We start from the raw sequence: 19,920 nt of genomic DNA, 5'->3' as shown, positions 1-19,920 counted from the left end.
TAAATATACAATATATTTTTTTAAATTTCTTTTCACCATCCATTGCCTATTATTTTGTTATTCATGTCAAGAGATTTATTTCACTTGAATCGCTGGTTTCAGTAGTTACATCGTCCATAAATCACAATATTAGACTTTTTGGGGAAATTTTTGTCAGCGGAGATTAACATTACTGAATTAGTAGTGAACTGTCTTATTCTGGGGCATTTAGGCAAGTTGTCTATCACGGTCTGCCATTATTCTGATACCATATATTGAATATTTTGTACGGATTTTCAATAATGTATGGCACGTACGCGTTGTAGTCTCTTCGAGAGAACGGATAAACGTATTCGATAGTACCCCTCCCTCATTTCGGTCTCCATTTAGCCTGTCATGATCATTTTGAGAAAAGTCCGTTGCTAGCTAGTGTTAGCAATATGGCGTCATGCAACGCCTCGAAATCGTCAATCGTGCTGATTATCCATACTTCTCTCCGTGAGTCTGCAAATATCATCAATTAAAACGACGTCTTCTTTTGCACGAGATTTACAAAATACTTCGAAGTTAAACCGCTCTGCCTACGTCATTCAGTATCCGATTCGGCATGTTGTGTTTGAAGTCTACTTGTAGGCGAGAAAGCAGCAGAGCAGAACAAAGTACTCAGCTTCTTACAAATCTTTCAACTGATACAACGCAGCCAATGGTATTAATACTGCCCAATGGGCATTTGTGTTTGAGGATCGGAAGGTAATATGCCAGACACGAAGAAGGTGGACAACATTCCGATCCAAAAGCGGAAACGCCCACTTGAAATGGGTATAACTTTTTCTCGTATGTAATATGTGTCGGTTATTGAAGTTTTATCTGCCCGATTAGTAACCCGGATGTTCATATCTGAAACTATTGTGTATATGTAAATATTAAGTTGAGAAAATAGCATGTTTTAATTTACACATTCTTTAAGTCAAGATATGGAATCTTTTTCGTAGGTACACCCATAGTCGTTTGGATAATTGTTCATTTGTAACCTTTCTCATGGCAGATACACATGACAAATGCCCCCCCCCCCACACACACACCTTATGTTGCAAAATTTCTTAATATGATCTTTGTACAAAAACCCTAGTATTTGTTTACTCTTAATGATAATTGCAAAATATACCCCGGTCTTAAAGAATATTTGAATGTTAATAGCATGCTAAAAATTACGTAAAAACCATTGTCCCCATAATAATGTTGTTAAAAAGTGCAGCATACCGGGGGTTACACTTGAAATCGTCTGTGCGCGAGAGTCAACTAAAGTTTGATGAGAGTTTTAAGTTGTTGTATTCCTATGGGATGGTTATTCGACAAGACGAAGACTCCCTGCAAGATATTACACGGATAAGAGATTGTAACATCATGAAGGCTTCCTGGGCACAGTTGCTTTTTTTCTAAGTAGTTCCACTTATCTGCCTGAAATCAAATCGTTTCGAAATCTTTTGAGACCGTAACATGCCGGGTTTGACTTTCTAATGGACGCCGTTAAGTCTTCAGTCCAGAACTGTGACGCCTTATGGATGTATACGTAATTTTCATGCAGAGTCAAACATCAGCGCCGAGTGTTTGGCCTACGATAAGATCAATCATAACAACTATCTCAAAAGACACCGATGTATCTTCTTTGTACTGTAATAGGGTAAAGTTGCCAGTGTGTTTTCCCTTCTTGTAACAAATAAACTGAAAGTTTACAGTTGTAGTGAAGGGTCATATGTGTAAAGCCCACAGACTCGGCTTCTTGCTTGATTTAATGTTGTTCGTAGAAATTACAGCATGGTCACGAGCGCTATAGAAATTCATTTACTGAAAGAATCTAGAAATTCTAGATTGTCACACTGTAACTTCGAATATACAAATTGCGACCGTGTCCGATTACTCCTACTACCGTACTTAGTGAATCGTGTCCGATTACCCGTTCCCTGCTAAATCTAATAACTCTCTTACCTTTGGTACAAAGACGAGGCAAAGTGTAATTGTTGTACAGAATAAGATAAAGAGAGATATGATACAAAAAGCAGCACTTGGATCGTTGTGAATGACAAATGACAAGGCAGCGCCAATCATACAGGTGACGACGATGTTATATACACTCATGCCGATATATTTGCTGTCGTTGAGGGCTGGTATACTAACTCGACGTGTCTCCCAGGCCAAGAAACAGCCAAATACCTGCAACAGCAAATTAGACGTGGATGCATTAATGGGCTAAAGTCTGTAAATATTTGTTCTTTGATGGTTAGTTCTTTCTTCGTATTCAAATATACTAATGGATGTCAACTATTAAGTTGGTTGAAGTTGAACTGATAAAACTGTCACCAGGAATGCGTGTACGAAATAACAATGTTTGATGACATGATTGTTAGGGTACCAATACATTTCTTTTTGTGGATTTTAACCACCTTTACCACATTGTTTTGACATATACCACATTATTTTGAGTTATTTATAAATCACTTGACGAAGCTTTAAGTGTGTATTTTATATTTGTATTTTCTACATTCTATATTGATGTATCTCATCAGTTGAAAATTGTACCTCACTGTGACTTTAAAATAAAGTTATGAAGTGACTAATAGGAAAACAAGCATCAACATTGTCACAGTTGTGTAAATAAAAAAAAACTGTCAACGCTCATTCCAATATTACAAAAGAGGGCCCGTAAGTAAAAGTACCATTTCACGAAACATAAATTCGCAAACACAAAACAACAAAATGGGCAAGGCAAGGCAAGGCAAGGCAATTCAAGGTAATTCAAGGCAAAGCAAGGCAAATCAAGACAAGGCAATTCAAGGCAAAGCAAGGCAAATCAAGACAAGGCAATTCAAGGCAAAGCAAGGCTCGGCAAAACCGTGTATTTTTGTAAATATCTCAGAACAGAGTGGGAGGGTAAACTATATTCGTGCATATTAACTTAGTGCAGTAAGGATTTTACCTTTTTTAATGTTACAATCATGTATTTATCAAGCTTTCAGCTTTGGATCAGTCGCGTCATTTCTCTCTCTTAATCCATACTACGGGTGTTAATAATTATCTTTTTGTTACGGTTTAAGAAGTGCTGGGCTGAACACATTTCTTACATGTAAGCCCTGAAAAACGGCATTCAAACAGGGAATCCTTTCATAATTCTATGCTTACCATGAGAACACCTTTGTAGACATAGATTGCTGCCAACCATATTGTCATTTGAATACTTTCACAGTGCTGAATAATAGCAATGACATATATTTCATCAAATTCTTCTGAGTCCGTCTGTCGATAAGAATGAGAGAGAATGAGACAGTGAATGTGTGTGTGTGTGTGTGTGTGTGTGTGTGTGTGTGTGTGTGTGCGTGCGTTTGCAGCCTGCTATACAAAGGCCTCAATAGACTGGTGTCAGACACTTCTGGGTAGAACACTGTCTGTAAGTCACTAAAAACCATCGTCTTCACATTACGAATGAGTTCATGTATAATCTGTAGAAAGATCATACTTGACCATATGGCACACAATTACATGTAATAAAATCACACCAGCTTCAAACAAAAACAAAATCACATCGTGATCACGCATAGGTTCAATAATATATACTGATGATAGTCTCAAGTCTAGTTCGCATTTACCTCTTCAGGGATCTCCACTCGTTTTCGCTTCATTGGGTCTTTAATTTCCCATGACACCAATATGACAACATCCACCAATAACAGAACAGCTACTATTATAAAAAGTTTCTGGTCTTTTATAACCTGGAAACGGTATAGAATGTATGTATGATACAATTCATGTGTTTAGTAGTACACTACATTATGAGTTTTGCACATATAGCACCAGCAATGAAACAGTATGCATGCAGGTAACACCTAGACATCAAAGATCGCCAAGTTAATGTTGTTGGAATACACTACACTAGTTTCAACAAACAGAAAGTTATAAATAAAGAACGATATTTTTTTCGGAAGTAAAGACCAGAATGGAGGTTCGTACGCAGATCGTAGATAAATAAAAGCAGTCAACGGTGTATATAATATCATGCGCGAGCACGTCGTCAGTCTACCTTAGGCGTTTCTAGCTACTATCTCGGGAAGACGGGTTTGTTATACTCAAACACGTAGGATAAAATGTTGTGAAGTCACGCATGTGCATACGCTGAATTGTGTTCTGAGCAGTTACGACAGTTTTTTTTCAGTCGACTTCTCGTTTCCTTAATAATACCTAGGGACATCTAAGGAGGGTTAATGCACGGTTTACACGGCAACCTCATCCATAGATCATCCTGACTACTCCCTCAGGTGGGAGTTAGGAGCTGTTTTCATACCAATGTCAATGTAGTGAAAGTCTGCTTGTCTTGTTAACAAGCTATGTTAAAACCTTTGAGACGATTATAATTGCTCTCCTTAGTGCTATCATGTATTTCAGTCAATCATTCGATCTAAGCCTCAAACCCAAAATCTACTATTTTCTACGGAGAGTTATGATTGGCAACTTACCCGTTTCTTCATTTTGATGTTAGTAAATATACTATGAACTCTCCATGTCTTGCTGAACATAGCGCCAAAGGCAAGTGTGAAGCCTATAGCAAGGAGCCAGGATCGCGCCTGTATAAAAGTGACATTTCATAAAAATGAATTTTCGTAAAAATGTAGTGTTCAGTGTGACATACATATCTGGGAAGTTGACGTGTGAAATATGAAGTGTTTACACTTTAGCCAGTGAACAGTAAACTTACTTGTAGTACAATAACCATTTAAAGCAGTAAAGGTTAGTTAGCGAATGCAATATTATTAATTGCTGGACATCTCGCATGCCTCGATGTAAACAAGAAGTCATTTATTTCATTATTAGAGGTATATTAAGTAAAGAATTCATCCTGTCCAGTACAGCCTTAAACATAACAACAAAATAGATGTTGAAAGTTGTTAAAAAGTTCATCATCAATGTAGATATTGGTTTGTGACACTTGATGCAATTATAGTTGTTGTTGGATATTCATGTGGCAAGAAATGAAACATCGCAGCTTAGGCCAAATAAAATAACTGTGTGTTCCCGATACCCCGACCGACCCTCTGACCCTAAACATTTAAAACAAAAAGATAAGATATAATTTGTCTTCTTGACCTTCCTGTATGTCTGTTTTCTTTCTCGAGTGATGCCTGTACATATTATATCAAACTATCACAGAAGGGGTATTCTGGCAGACATTTATTTATTTATTTTTATTTTTTTTTTTTTGGGGGGGGGGGTCGAAGCAAAATTTAAAAAAAATACTACCAAAATAAAAAGATAAAATTAAATGAAATAAAATCCTGAACTACCCACTCTATTTTCTATGACCATGTTATCGGAAACGTACACTTATTTTTTTCCCGTCTAATATACGAAATAGAGGAGAGTGAAATGTAGAAGTGATAGGTGAATTAAATTAAATGTCTGTTAATCATGTATTAAGCTTTTAGCCGTAAACTAAGACATTATATCCCAATATGATTCCTAGTTCAGACGAGCCAAATAGAGTGACATAAGGCACTGTCACTGTGTTATGACTAAAAGTGATAAAACAGTTAGGCCATTAATATTTTTCAAGCTGGATAAAGAAAAACATTGGCGAACAATAACCGAACTTTTGATAACAAAACGTGTGGAAAAAAATGGCGATTCTGAACGTCTTGACTCATAAGCTTATTTAGAGAACCTCAGAACCACTGCATTGTCATGACGCAAACGACCACAACGAATGACATCCGTTATCCTTGTCAAAGAATATTTAGGATTGTATTTATTTATTTATTTATTTATTTATTTATTTATTTATTTATTTATTTATTTATTTATTTATTTATTTATCAGGACTGTTTTACTCGTTATTGCACTCATTTACATGATAACTGCTTTTGGAAGGCGTGCAATGCCTGTCTAGTATACCTGGATACGTGGTTATGTATACCACACATGACGAAACCCTGTCCCCTAAAACTCTCAATAACACGTGCATATAATATTCTCTCTCTGTCTGGTTGGTGCAATTACATAATTAATTCCTGTCAAAGTCAAAGTGTAGTAGATATACCAATCTTATATCAGTAATACTGAGCATACATATGTGATATAATTCGAAGCGATCGATTTGTGAGCCGCCAAAACTAATCACATTAAATGAACACTTACCGAGCATACTATTCTGAATTCCAAGTCACTGATTTCATGGCTGTCGAAACCAATTACAAATATGGAGGCATAGCATAGAATGCCACCTATGATGATGAGATTATTAATGTATGGACTTGACATCTTGATGTATCTATGTAAAAGTGATACAAATATGTGAGTGATACTAATGGTTGGGGAGAGACCAAACATAGAAATTGTGATGTATTAATGTAATATGAGTGATAAAAATGTCAATTCTACTAATAAGTTGGTGATGGACCAAAAATATCACAGAATTAGAAATCGATGTCGAAACAATTACCATTCATAGTTTTCGTATTAACTTTGTTGTCTGTTTTGGGGAGTTTTCATCTTGTATACTGCCAATGAATGTTGGTGAATAAGACTCATGACTTACTTCTATTCACCAATATTTGGAGATGACCCTGATTTGCATTATTGCATGCATTGAGAAGTTATACCACTATGGCGCGACAATAATTAGATATTATTCCCCAATATTTTTCTTCGTTCAGCTAAGGAAAATATGAGTGACCAAAGGGGTAGTTTAATTTCGTTGGCAGTGGCAGTGAAGCTTACCTGCCTGTATCACTTCTTTTGTCTCAACAATATCATTCATGATTATCAGATCGTACCTAACGTAGTGTAAATGATTAATAGTCTCTATACCGACATTATGGTTGTATATCCTGGGCTATCTTTACCCATCTTACGTTGTCAATATGAAGAACATGGAAACCAAGAACAAATATTACAGTCACTTTACAAAAATGAAGACTTCCATGCCAACAGGTAGTTTTTGGTACGATTGTCTGTTTCTAATTTAACATTTTGACACCGATACATCCACGCCCATGAATCCGCGCGCACACATGTAGATTTTCTCTTTTGCTCAGTTGTGTCAAAACGGTACGTGTTATACAATACCACCTTTTCATAGTTTATAGCATTGACCTTTTTCTTCACGCACTCCTGTTTGGAATGATTTACCTTCTATCGATCTAATCTAAACTAATATGAGTTGATTATACAAAGATTAATATGATAATAGCCATTGTAATAATCATTACCGGTGCTGTCTAAACCGCATATTAAAGAACAGAAAGATGGCCGCCATCATGATACCAATGTAACTAAGGCAACACATGACAAGGTACATGACGAAGGATATCCCTCGTGGTGTACGGAGGATAAGTGGCTGGTCCCGGGGAGGTGATCCACCTAACAATGCAAACGATAATACATAAAAAAAACATCATGAATATCACTCCTATTTTCTGACTATTTAACATAACATCAGTTGTCCTCATATGTATGTATGTATGTATGTATGTATGTATGTATGTATGTATGTATGTATGTATGTATGTATGTATGTATGTATGTATGTGTGTGTGTCTATCTGTCTGTCTGTCAGTCTGTCTGTCTGTCTGTCTATTCGTATCTCCAATTCACGAGTCATTAAACACAAACACACACATGACGGGTAACATGTAAATACAAATGTAGCGGTGTAGTCAATTTTGATTTTGAGGCATGCAAGTCGTCACTACAACCCATGCCAAACTATAAGCTTACTAGGAAATTACATTCTCATCTCTCGACAGAAATGTTAAAGTTTGTATCCACACTAGCAAATGTTAATGTTTAAGTACTCGATGAGTAATCTTTTTTTAAAAAGTAGCTGTATATATGTAGGTGTAGGTGTACCATTTGACAGAGTACAGTGATATAACGTTAAACTACAGACATTAAGTGATCTTGAGTAGACTTACGTGGTCTCAAATGAGTAATGTATAACATCACATACCTGCCCAGATGATTTGGTCCAGACTGAGATTATAGGCGTCTGAGTAGGCATAGAATTCTCCTATTTTGACCTCTGTGCCGGCTGTATTGTAATAGAAAGTGCAGATAAATTCAGTTAGTTAAAGATATAGGTTATTTGCACATCATCGTCATTGTCATTGCTAGCGCTGGTGAATAAAGTACAAGAGACATTTGCGAAACTAAAATTTTGGTTATGGAAGGTGAGTGCTTAATTTTCCAAATTGTGGTTTGGTTGATCAGATCCCGTCCAAGTGGCTATAGGCAATACTTTTGTACGAAGGTAAGCTCCGTCAAATATTGCTTATGGTCTAATAATATTACTCTCATGTATTTCAACACACCAATTTCGAGAGCAAAAAAAACCCAGCTAAACATGTCTGTATCCAGTAATGATGATGTCACTAGCGTGCCATCCCCATATCAAGACACACTATAAACCTTACTGATCACAAAGTGATTCATTTCTGTCTATGATGTCATCAAATGGTTGACATTTGGAACTGACCTTGGAACTGTTCGTACATGATGGTTCCCAATCTGTTACCATCTTTGAATCGAACAGGACCCTGCAAAATATTGACATACATATATACATGTCCAATTAAATCAATCATCCAAGTCAGCATAGGTAACATAGGATGTAGCCATTCGCGGTCGTCCTGATGGATACGCCGATAGAAAAGCGACTGCTATCTTTTTAAGGCATAATTATGGGCCATTACGCAAGTAATGTTACTATCACATATATGTTCATTGAATTAATGTCTCAGTATTCCTTGTCCATGGTGTAAAACAGAAAAAAATGCTAATGATTTAAAATAATAAGCATAATTATCTTAATTTGAAAAGAAATATCTAAAAGGGAATGCAACAAATTTCCTGAGGAGATTGCGATAATAATGTACCACATCCTGGTTATTACTATCTAATTGTTTCAAATTATAGATAACAAAATGATGTATCCATGCTAACCGTTACTCCAACGAAGTCTGTCTCATTCATTGCTTCCATAAACATTTGTAAGATACATTCATCGTCATACTTAAAATCCAGTAGAGCAGACTGGTTATTTCCCAGCCGATGCAGGACAGCATTAAGTGCCGCAGCAATCACCCATACACCATCATATGCGTAACCATGTAGGATGGTGAAATTGTCTCCCCTTTGACCATGGTACATCTGTTCGTAGTCATTAGCCGTCTGAAAATCATTAACACGGTAAATGGTTAACTTTAATACAGAAATTGCTCCTCAAAAAGAACATGAAATACTTTCATTTTAATTCTTCGTCAATCTCCCCAACCTGGGTGACAGCGTTTAAATGCTTCAATTATTTACAACCCGTACGAAGAAATTTAATAGTAAAATTATAAGAGGTCAAACGCTTGAAGACATTTTAAAAAATGAAGTCCTTCAGAATACAAGAAGTGTATGATTAGAGGAGACCTTCTAAGCTGATGATTTCATGGCAACCTGGGAATAAATAAAATAAGTACTTTATTGAAATCCCTTATCTCTATACGTTTCAACATGCCATGGACATAACATTGAACACTGGCATTCAATTGACAAGGCCACTACAAGTTATGATCTCAAATGTAATTAAATGTCTCTTTGTTGACGGGTTTTAATAAATTACAACATTATTTTCGATCGGAAACAGCATTGATTTTACAATATTGCTCCCTGGCAGGTGTCTCTCAGTACGTGTTACAACGGAAATCATAAACCCTGAAACAAAACGTCGTCTGGCTCAACAAAAATCTCATTAACAAAGCCACATTCTATCGGATGGCTAGACAAAAATCTTACCAACAGCGTTTCGTCAATTGTCTGGCGTGACAAACGTCTTTGCCGATATTGTTACACTTTCTTTGCGTGAGCTACCATTATCTTTGGACATCAACGCCAAATTCATATGTCCCTGTCTGGTAAACCTAAGGTCTGGCGCTTTCTTTGATATTTTTGAGACAGTCAATTGGCTAAAATGTATCAATTGTAGTTCAGTTCTTGTTGTGGCAGACGATAACATGTAGAAATATTAATTAATTTTTGTCAAGCCAGACGAGAACATTTAAAACATCAAAAAGATATTTTGTCTGGCCAGACAAAAACTGTGGCAATGTTAATGAGATTTTTGTCGAACCAGGCGACGTTTTGTTTCAGGGTTTGTGATTTCCGTTGTAGTACACAAACATACCAAACCAGATATAGTCGCGTCACCGCTCTTGCTAAGAGGTATAATATCGGTTGCTAGGTAACCGTTACTGGCTTCATAAATATCATCAATAGCACAATCATCAGGTAGTGATGTGCTATTCCACCAGTTTGTATGGTACCAGCCCGGGAGAATCCATGCATATTTTTTTCCGTACATATTCTTCTTGAAAGCCTGTCAAATCAAAAATCGAGCATCAATTATGAGAAATTTATAACGAGTTTACAAAACATACTTTATATTTTACACAAAACTAAGAGGGCTTAACTTGATGACAGGAATAATCTGAGTAATATAAGTTTGGCACATTGTCAAGACAAGAATCCTTTACAACTGTTCTACAATTAACTAACAAATCAAACAATAAAATCAACACAACACAACATAAACAAAACATACAAATCAGTCGGGAAAATATACAGGGTATTATATCATACACAAGCCAAGTTATTGCCTTTGAACAGAAAATATGGATACACAGGTCGTTCTACGTCACGACGTCAACCCGTGTCTACGTCACTGGTTTTGCAGTGTTCGAAATACAAGTCAAAGCATTTCTAAATCATCATTATTTTTTATGATTTTTCATAAATTATGGTTGAAGAAGTATAATAATATTAATCCCCAATGTTTTTCTTCGTTCATCCGGAAAATATCCGTGACCCAAGTGTTTAATTACTCGTCTAGCGACTCATAGTGACGTATTCGTATTTTCCCTGGCTGAACGAAGGAAAGGTTTGGGGAATAATTTCAAAATGTCCATATAGATGTCCTTATACATATTTCAGTTATAGAAGACGCGATATCAGACGTCTTCCAGAAGAACGTGCGTGTCTTGCCCCCCAAATTTTTGTTTCGCTAAATGAATGTTTCACACAATATGTCTCCCTGTCTCGTAGTGACTGGCAATAAATGAACTTTGTCATATACTTAATAATTGAAGATGGTCAACATATGCCAAACTATAAAGTGGCGTACCATGTCCCTGCGATTGAAATTTGCAAGTTCATTACCTAAGGCTGATACATAATGACAAATAGGAAACCGGATATTAAATGAGAAAGGTAGGCAGAAACAACTGCTTGCTTATTTAAGTACTGAACATTGCACAGAATTGACATTTAAAAATGGTATTATGACGTTTGTTTAGCATCTGTTCAGCTGACCTTTGTAAAGATTATGCATCCCTGGTCTAATTCAATTTGTAATACCTTTCGCAGAGTTTAAAGTATCCTTGTTAAGGATAGACAGATGAAAGAATGAATTCGTCAATGGAGATCTACAGCATTTAACAACATTTGAACTCAGTCAGAGTCTTTTTCCATCACTGGATTTCAACGCTCTTTGTGTGTCTTTTTGGTGGTATAAGTCTTATATTCATATGCGTTCTAACCGTTTTATTGAAATACATTCATATTTGTTTATGGAATCCTGTAAATATAATTTGGCCTACTGTCCCCCTATCCATACACACCCTTTTAGATTTTCTGGTAAAGACATGAACATGGTACTATCCAGTTGATGAATGCGAACCCGTAGCTCTTAATATTCACATGTTGATTATTTAGTCTTGTGTAATACTTACATAACAAAATACTTTTCTCGCCATTTCTTCATCAAAATAACCAAGAATTATTCTAGCGCCAGAATCCTGAATAATGATTTCAAATTCAATAAGCATAATCAATATACTCCACCAAGTACATGATCAAGACACATAACAGCTTTACTGTAGAAATAATCATTTTGGTTTGAACACTTTTCCATAAAATCAACTGTTACATAAACACTGCAATGTGTATATTAAACCAGTTTGATTGACGCTGGAGTCTAATTCAACACACCCAGACCTGAGTTGAGTTGAGTGCATGAATGACAGAAATGGTGAACTTCACCGGAATTCATCGATGTGTTAGATGAAGGAGAACGTTACTTACATATATCTCTTGCACCGCAGTAACAGGGTCTCGGACAAAACTAGCAACTTTGAGTAATTTTATATCAGCATCTTCCAACTCCCGTGATAGTTTGTTATGAGCCTGAAAACCGATTATATATATAAATATTTACTTCGTCTGTATTTCAAATAGATTCATGCCGGAGAACCTAAAGTTAAAAAAATACTTAAGGGACACTTTAGTAAATTCAAGGGGAGGGCTGGGGAGTTGGGGGAGGGGGCGGGGTTACAAATATATTCTCGGTAGAGGGCCATATATCAGAAAATGGAATTAAGGGAGGGCCACATTTTACCTTGACTCATTTCATAACGTTTTAGCACAATGGACTTGGGATATGGTCATATACAGGCCGGCGTCGATTTACCCAATGCTTATCACTTAACAAATTATTTTAAAATGTGTCTCTTTGCAATAATAAATCGTATTCCATAGGTGAAATGCCATACCAACCCCGTTTGCGTTGTATCAATGTAGATCATGTACAGTTCACACATGTTTGATGTTTCAATATAATACTGTTACAGTAGTGTACTAACAAGTTTTCACTTTGCTACTTCATTACTGTCTCAGACACTATTTTTTATGTTGTTCTGAATTATTGGTTATATTTGTTACGTCAATAGTGTAGCTGTTCTCATTTATCTGAATGAAAAATAAACCTGAGAAGCCTGAGTACTAAGAAATAAATCATTTGACTTTGTTGATGTAGATGGAGAGTTGATACCGACATTGACAACTACACTCACAACAGAGAATCTAGGAGCATCCTGATGTATCGTAGCTACTGTTGTCCAGTTGAAATGCTGTAATAATTTCAGCTTGGCTGGGTTGAAGTTGGTTTCCGAGGGAACTGTTCGAAAAAATGTTGGATACTTTTCACGCTCAGACAGGAATGGCTCCGTATTAGCATAAGACAGCTGTAGACGAAAACATCTTTGTGTTAAAAGGCATGGTTTTTACTGTAATAAGCATATAATCGATTATAAGGGATATTGCTTTGAAAATGACGACATGAAATCCCAATGTTTCTTTATCTCTTATATATAATGATGGTTCATTGAATGTCATATGTATTAGTGAAACAGTTATAGTGTAATATTGATATTGTGTGTATACCTCCGTTAGATTCATGATACGGAAACCATTACTAATAATGACAGCTCATTCTCCATCACGGCCATATACTGTATTATAGTTTATTTACTAGGATTTAATATGTAGGAATTTTCATACTTTTACAAGTTTCAGTTTATATTGTATTGACACCCTTCATTCATCAACATCTCAATTATAATTACCGATATAACGCCTGCCAATCATGCGATACACTTACCTGTACCAATTTCCACCAAATGACAGCTTCAGCAATAGGTGCTGTTACATTAGAGCACACTCCACCGAACACCATCATCTTTATTGGCCCTTCTGCCATTGCTTCGAAGAATGCCTTAGTTCCATCTGCCATCTCACACTGAAAAGAAATACAAGTGTGTATGTTATTTATTTGTAATGGCGACCTATAGGTCCACTGTGCTGTCAAAATAATAAATAAAGAAACCAAAGACGTCTGATGATAGCTTTAATAGACAAATAAATCATATGAAATAATTAGATATTATTGCCCAATATTTTATGCGTTCAGCCGTGAAATATACCAGTGAAAGAGACACCTTATGTTACGAGCATTTTCTGGTTGATAGAAGAAAAATATTGGAAAATGATCATGATAAATACTCATTTCTGCGGACTGCCTGAAAGCTTACTTGTATTGGTTGAATTGTTTTACTAATACTTCATTTGTTTATCTTGAATATCATCATACAGGCAACATTTTTGCTTTTTTTTTGCTTTTTATTAAACATTTTTTTGCGATTTGCTTTACATAAAATGTGGCAAATAAAGAGATAAAAATAACAGGAATAGATGATAGAAAAGTATAAATTGGTTTTACGTTCACAGACTGCCGGAAGTTCAACTTATTCTAGTATCATGTACATGTGCTTGGTTATGAAAGATCTGTGATTTACCATGTTTTATTATATTTATAATTTGCATGGAAGAAATTCATTTACATGATAGCCTTCCTCTTTTTCATTTTGAAGTGTTTAAAGTGAAATAAAATAACATTTTGTAAATCAATATTTCCAACAATTTGTCAAGAAAGCAAGTCTTCATATGGAAACACAATCCCCTCAAATGCATTACTTCTCCGTGACTGAATGGTGATATGATTTAAAGGAAACTGGTGCACGGCAACATACCACAAAGTGTCCGTGATGTGAAGGAAATGGCTGGATTTATTTTGATAACTGTTCATATCAAAGTCAAGGTCAAAGGCCAATGCTTTAAAAGAAAGTGTACATCTGATAATATGGGGTAGACACTTGAGTGGAGTCTTTATGTATTGACTTTTTTTGAGTTATGATGTAGATCATGATTCTTCACTAGAAAATGACTGCCATTTTAGCAAAATGTTGAGCTATAAAGTAATGCATATGCATGTGTACATTACTCATGTTCTGTTTCAAGAAATTAGTCACACATCATCATATGGCTTAATTTTGATAGTCTTTCTTACAGGTCAAGGTAAAAGGTCACTGTCTTCCAAGAAACCTTGCGTGTGATTATATGGTGTTAGACACTTGAATGGAACCTCTGTCAATTAAAGTTTTTGAGTTATGCAAAAATAAATTGATTTTTTTACTACAAATATGGCTGCCATTCTGAAAAAGTTATATGAGCACCAGGAGTATTCCTTGTGCATATTTCTCTTGTTCTACTTTACCTTTAAACGTGATTGAAAAGAAATTGGCAACGTAGAAAAATGCACTATGTGAAGTGGACAATATGACAATATGATGTGTAGTCATGTACTACTGTAATGACATATATTGCTACTACCACTAACCGCTTAATGTAAGTATACACTAGTACTACCACTGTAAGATGCCTGTGCAACCAGCATGACAACTTAATTTGTTTCACTTCAGATAGACTAATTGTACGTCACTTATGAACAGCTATGTCAACAATATTGTCATATTTCATACTTTAGGGTTGTTTAATAAAGTATAACGCTACTTAAAACAGAACAAACTGACATATTTCGAAACGATAGATGTCATTTAAAGCAGAGTACACAAATACGGAATTTTCAAGACTGAAGGAGTTGTACTAGCCCTCTGTCTGTCTGTCTGTCTGTCTGTCTGTCTGTCTGCCTGTCTGTCTATATGTGTGTATGTATGTATGTATGTATGTATGTATGTATGTATGTATGTATGTATGTATGTATTGTATGTCCCTGTCTCTGCCTGTATCTGTCTGTCTGTCTGTCTGTCTGTCTGTCTGTCTGTCTGTCTGTCTGTCTGTCTGTCTGTCTGTCTGTCTGTCTGTCTGTCTGTCTGTCTCTCATTGTTATTATTGCGTTTGATTTGAAATACCAATTTGTTACTTTTGTCCCAGTGAAACCAATGGCCGGGAAGTAATGTAGTTCAACAAGAAATTCTTCACTCGTGAATATAAATCATTCCAACGAACGTTTGTAAATACGTTTAGGTTACTTGCAGTCTGGGATGCCATACAAAGTTAATTATCAAAGATAACTACGAAAATCTGTTGTGAAGTCGTATGGTTTCTGTTTTCTGAGCTTGAATTGGATTGATAATCAGTTTTGGATTACTATCTATTTGGTTCACCAGATTTGTACTTTTTTCAAGTCTGAGTTAATTACATATATAATTATATTATTTTAATTCTTCTATAGTCATCCAAAATATAATAAAATCGCGCGCTTATACACACAATATATACATGCCTATATACTACAAGTAATAACCGCCAAACACATTTGTCTTTATATGTATGTATGTATGTATGTATGTATGTATGTATGTATGTATGTATGTATGTATGTATGTATGTATGTATGTATGTATGGGTGTAGGGTTGTGTGTGTGACGGTTAATTTGACAATAATAATAGCTGACTTATTGTTCCACACTATATATATGTGTGTGTGTATATATATATATATATATATATATATATATATATATATATATATATATATATATATATATATATATATATATATATATATATATATATATATACACACTCATCACATTAGGCCAAATAAAAACAATTTGAAAATTGTGAAGTCTCACGAGAAATAGTGGATGCGGAAACTGACATCAACTTAAAAAGACACTATAAAACTATTCTTCCAATCTGTAATGGCTGTACATCTGTACATAGGAAGAATTAAACAGCACAGAGACCATTTGGAAAACAATGGAAAACCTGAAATAGACACTCACACATAAAATAATATAATAAAATAAAATAAAAATCTACCTACCCCACCTATTTTAAAATTGAATGTAATCGGAACCACACAATTTTCTTTACGCCTTATTGGTGTACAGCCATTACACGTATGACTGCCAACCAGCGTTGGCAAAGAGTTCAACTCTATTAATTTTAAAGTAATTTTATTCGTCATTGAATACTGCCTAAGGGACACTTTAGATAACCAACCAATTACTTTATATGAACTGACAAGGGTTTGTTTCGTTATGTACAGAAACCGATTTGTGACCATCACAAGTGTCTGAGGTTAATAAAAAACACATTTCCACTTATAGGATTACGCAATTTAGATGTAGAAGTTAGATATCACTTATCTAAAACTTACTCTCATGCCTGATTAGTCATTACGTAAGTAAAAGGTTGGGCGATTTCAATCGTCAGTTTGTATGAATTTCAAAATAGAATGCATCTCCCTGTCAATCTCTCATGTACACTTTAACCTTTAAGAAAAGAATATCGTAAACTGAAAACTGAATGTTAGCAGCAAAACTAATGTTTTGTCTTATTACAAGAAATTTAAAAGGATTCATGCTGTTAGTTCCAAACAACGTAATCATTCTTGATTAACAGGTAATATCAGTTACGACAATGAATGGATTTAGATATAATTAGGATTTCATTAAGGATTCACTGGCCCGCATAATTTCCTGATCAGATACAGTTCACTTAGCTTTGTTTATTGCTCTGTCTCTCAGATGCCGCCCAAGTAATGATTCACAGGAAATTATGATTTGATAATTTCTAGTGTGAGACATGCCGCATTGACGTAGATAACATGTTGCCGCGACTAATGGTTTGTTGTGACGTTTTCTTGGGTTCAATCTTGGTTGAAAGCTCTTACAGCCAAGTCTCTGTGAACATACCCCTAAAACCGTATAACAGTTATGTCAATATTCAATACCTAAATCATGCCTTCTCGTGGGAATTTAATGTCAATGACAAATCCATTTTGAATCTCATCATATTCCACACGATATGTTGACATACAGAAAAAAATGATTATATTTCTTTCATAACCACTTTAATCCTTTTTAAAAAGATGATTGCTGACACATGTGAACTGCAAACGATATTAAAGATAACTACATTAGTCATTGAATTTGACGTTGGATCGAAACATTGACACGTCAGTCCAACACAGCTAAGAAACCAGAGTACAATTGAATAATGATAACTCAATTTACCTAACTTGTACTGTCACATTGAATATTTGCTGCAACATGAAGAGCTATGCAACCCTACTATACAATTCTACCTTGTGAAATATTCATCGCTGGTAAATGCTAACGTCGACGAACTCAATACCTACTTCTGAGATGTTAATCGGGATTAAAGTTCAATTTTATCACATTTCAAATTACACCAGTCCTCTACTTCTCTAGCGATACTGATTAAATATTCACAGAGGATAAGGCTAGTTTCAATTCACCAGCGGGAACTACTGCTGAAATATTTAGACCACATTAGAGTAAATCACAACGTGTGTGAAACTAAATTGGACAATTCAAAGAGACTAAATTTCGTTTACAGGGTTACTTTAAGGCAATAAAAGGAGATAATAGTATACAATATTATCAACTAAATCTCCAAAACTAAACCTAAGAGTAGGTGGAAAAACTGAATGTACAGAAATATTTCACGATAAAGAAAGGGAAGTGGCGGATGTTAGTAATCATGTTTACATTTTTCAAATTACATTTAACTTAATTGTGGAATTTTATGAAGAATTATAGCATTGATTACTCGAATACAGCATCAATCAAACACACACTAGACGAATTTTAATACGTTAACTGTCGGTTCTGTTGAGGTGTACACAGTAGAGTGATTTTCAGCCAATATTAAAACAATCCACTGAACAGGAACACATCGATATGACTGAATTATTACACTAAATTTCTAATTAAGTTGCATTGCTTATTTAACCTACTGGGTGAATTCTAAACCTTCGGGTCAAGATTATTGACAATTTGAAAGTAGTGTTTTAAATTCTCTGCATTGTGTGACTATTTCTATTCTTCGAAATACACAAACTATCATCTGTTCACAATCTTGTCTCCGGGCTCAGTAGATCTTCTTTGATAGAAAATTGCTGATGTCAAATGTCAAATAGACCACTATTACAATCGATAGTAATTAGTATTAAATAACAAATACGAATAAATATCTGTATTCGTTTCAATAGTAACCGACCGATTACATAAATATTTTGCGCGATAGGATATTTTACTGAGAATTCACTTCTTTAAGTGATTTTCAATGACATGATATGTGTGGCTACTGCAATCATTCTATTGCGATTTTGTTTGATCGAGTTTGTAACAATAAGCAGCATCAACGCCATAACGTAAATCAATATATAATGATCCCTCTTGGTGGATGAGCAAACATTGCAAAACGTGTTCTTTATTCCCCCTCAGTTATGTACTGACATCTACCGTTTTCATGTTCAGACCATAAAATAGCCACCACCATTAACTTAACATATGAAGCGTTTTGCTCGTTACAAATTTGAAGAAGTAAGCCTACTCGACATATCGTTATTGAACCCGGTAACTACTATTGCTGGGCACATACATTCAGATAATTGGTGATTAGCCATCTTAAGTAGGACCTTCCGCAGTTTTTCTCTCGCCTATTTCATCAATCCTAACGCAGTTTTCTCCATGACTTAGCTTGCACTGACAAGTGAAAAGAAAATGAATTATCGAATGAAAGCAATTTAAAGTGCCGACTGAGAAATGGCACAACCGATAATCTAATTATTCCATTTTCTATCAGTTGCCTATTCAAATCACATGCGAGGTCCATTTATGAACATTTTCCAGGTTTGACTTATTTCCTCGCTGTTTTAAAAGCTTTCAAATAAATAAGTTTTAAGCTTACTCTCAACCAAATACTCCTTCGTCTATTTATGTTAGTTGACATACATATGTATTCTGGTGTCTTAAATTTCACAATATGGCGTCATGTTTTACATCATTTCTAGCCAATAACATCAATATAAATTGCAATAATTTCTAGAGTAGAAAAAGATTCAACAACACGAATGCACCTCCTTAAGAAAGGTATTTCTCTTTGTGTATATTCATCAATCTGTCTACACATAAGCAGACGCGTACACAAATACTATATCCTTCGTCTCCCCATTTGCACAAAGATAGATGTGTTTTACTCTCAGAAAGACGTCACCGGCAGTGCATACTCTTGTTGGCAGTGAAAGTTTATTACATGCCACGTGACATACAATCAAACATTACTTCACATGGGAAAGTACTACAATGTGGTCTTTGCCAGTCGATCTAAATAATACGACTTCTCGAAATTTGCTTACTCATAAAAGATATCTATTGTAGCTTAAAAAGTTCATGTTTTTTTCCC

General features: G+C 35.2%; 1 protein-coding gene across 1 annotated transcript in view; it reads right to left on the bottom strand.

Moving 5' to 3' along the window:
• Positions 1 to 19,920, bottom strand: part of LOC144434252 (gamma-aminobutyric acid type B receptor subunit 2-like) — a 47,226-nt gene that overhangs the window by 7,198 nt on the left and 20,108 nt on the right. The window contains exons 3-16 of the mRNA XM_078122706.1: positions 13,502 to 13,639; positions 12,915 to 13,085; positions 12,148 to 12,249; positions 11,796 to 11,861; positions 10,193 to 10,384; positions 8,965 to 9,192; positions 8,498 to 8,558; positions 7,973 to 8,053; positions 7,233 to 7,383; positions 6,160 to 6,292; positions 4,485 to 4,592; positions 3,621 to 3,743; positions 3,157 to 3,270; positions 1,966 to 2,190 (exon numbers count right to left, since the gene is read on the bottom strand). Coding sequence (XP_077978832.1) covers positions 1,966 to 2,190; positions 3,157 to 3,270; positions 3,621 to 3,743; positions 4,485 to 4,592; positions 6,160 to 6,292; positions 7,233 to 7,383; positions 7,973 to 8,053; positions 8,498 to 8,558; positions 8,965 to 9,192; positions 10,193 to 10,384; positions 11,796 to 11,861; positions 12,148 to 12,249; positions 12,915 to 13,085; positions 13,502 to 13,639 — 1,893 coding nt within the window. The remainder of the gene's footprint in view (positions 1 to 1,965; positions 2,191 to 3,156; positions 3,271 to 3,620; positions 3,744 to 4,484; positions 4,593 to 6,159; positions 6,293 to 7,232; positions 7,384 to 7,972; positions 8,054 to 8,497; positions 8,559 to 8,964; positions 9,193 to 10,192; positions 10,385 to 11,795; positions 11,862 to 12,147; positions 12,250 to 12,914; positions 13,086 to 13,501; positions 13,640 to 19,920) is intronic.

Source organism: Glandiceps talaboti, chromosome 4 (genome assembly GCF_964340395.1).
Source record: "Glandiceps talaboti chromosome 4, keGlaTala1.1, whole genome shotgun sequence".
NCBI classification, from domain to species: Eukaryota; Metazoa; Hemichordata; class Enteropneusta; family Spengelidae; genus Glandiceps; species Glandiceps talaboti.
This window is presented reverse-complemented; position numbering and strand designations above follow the sequence as displayed.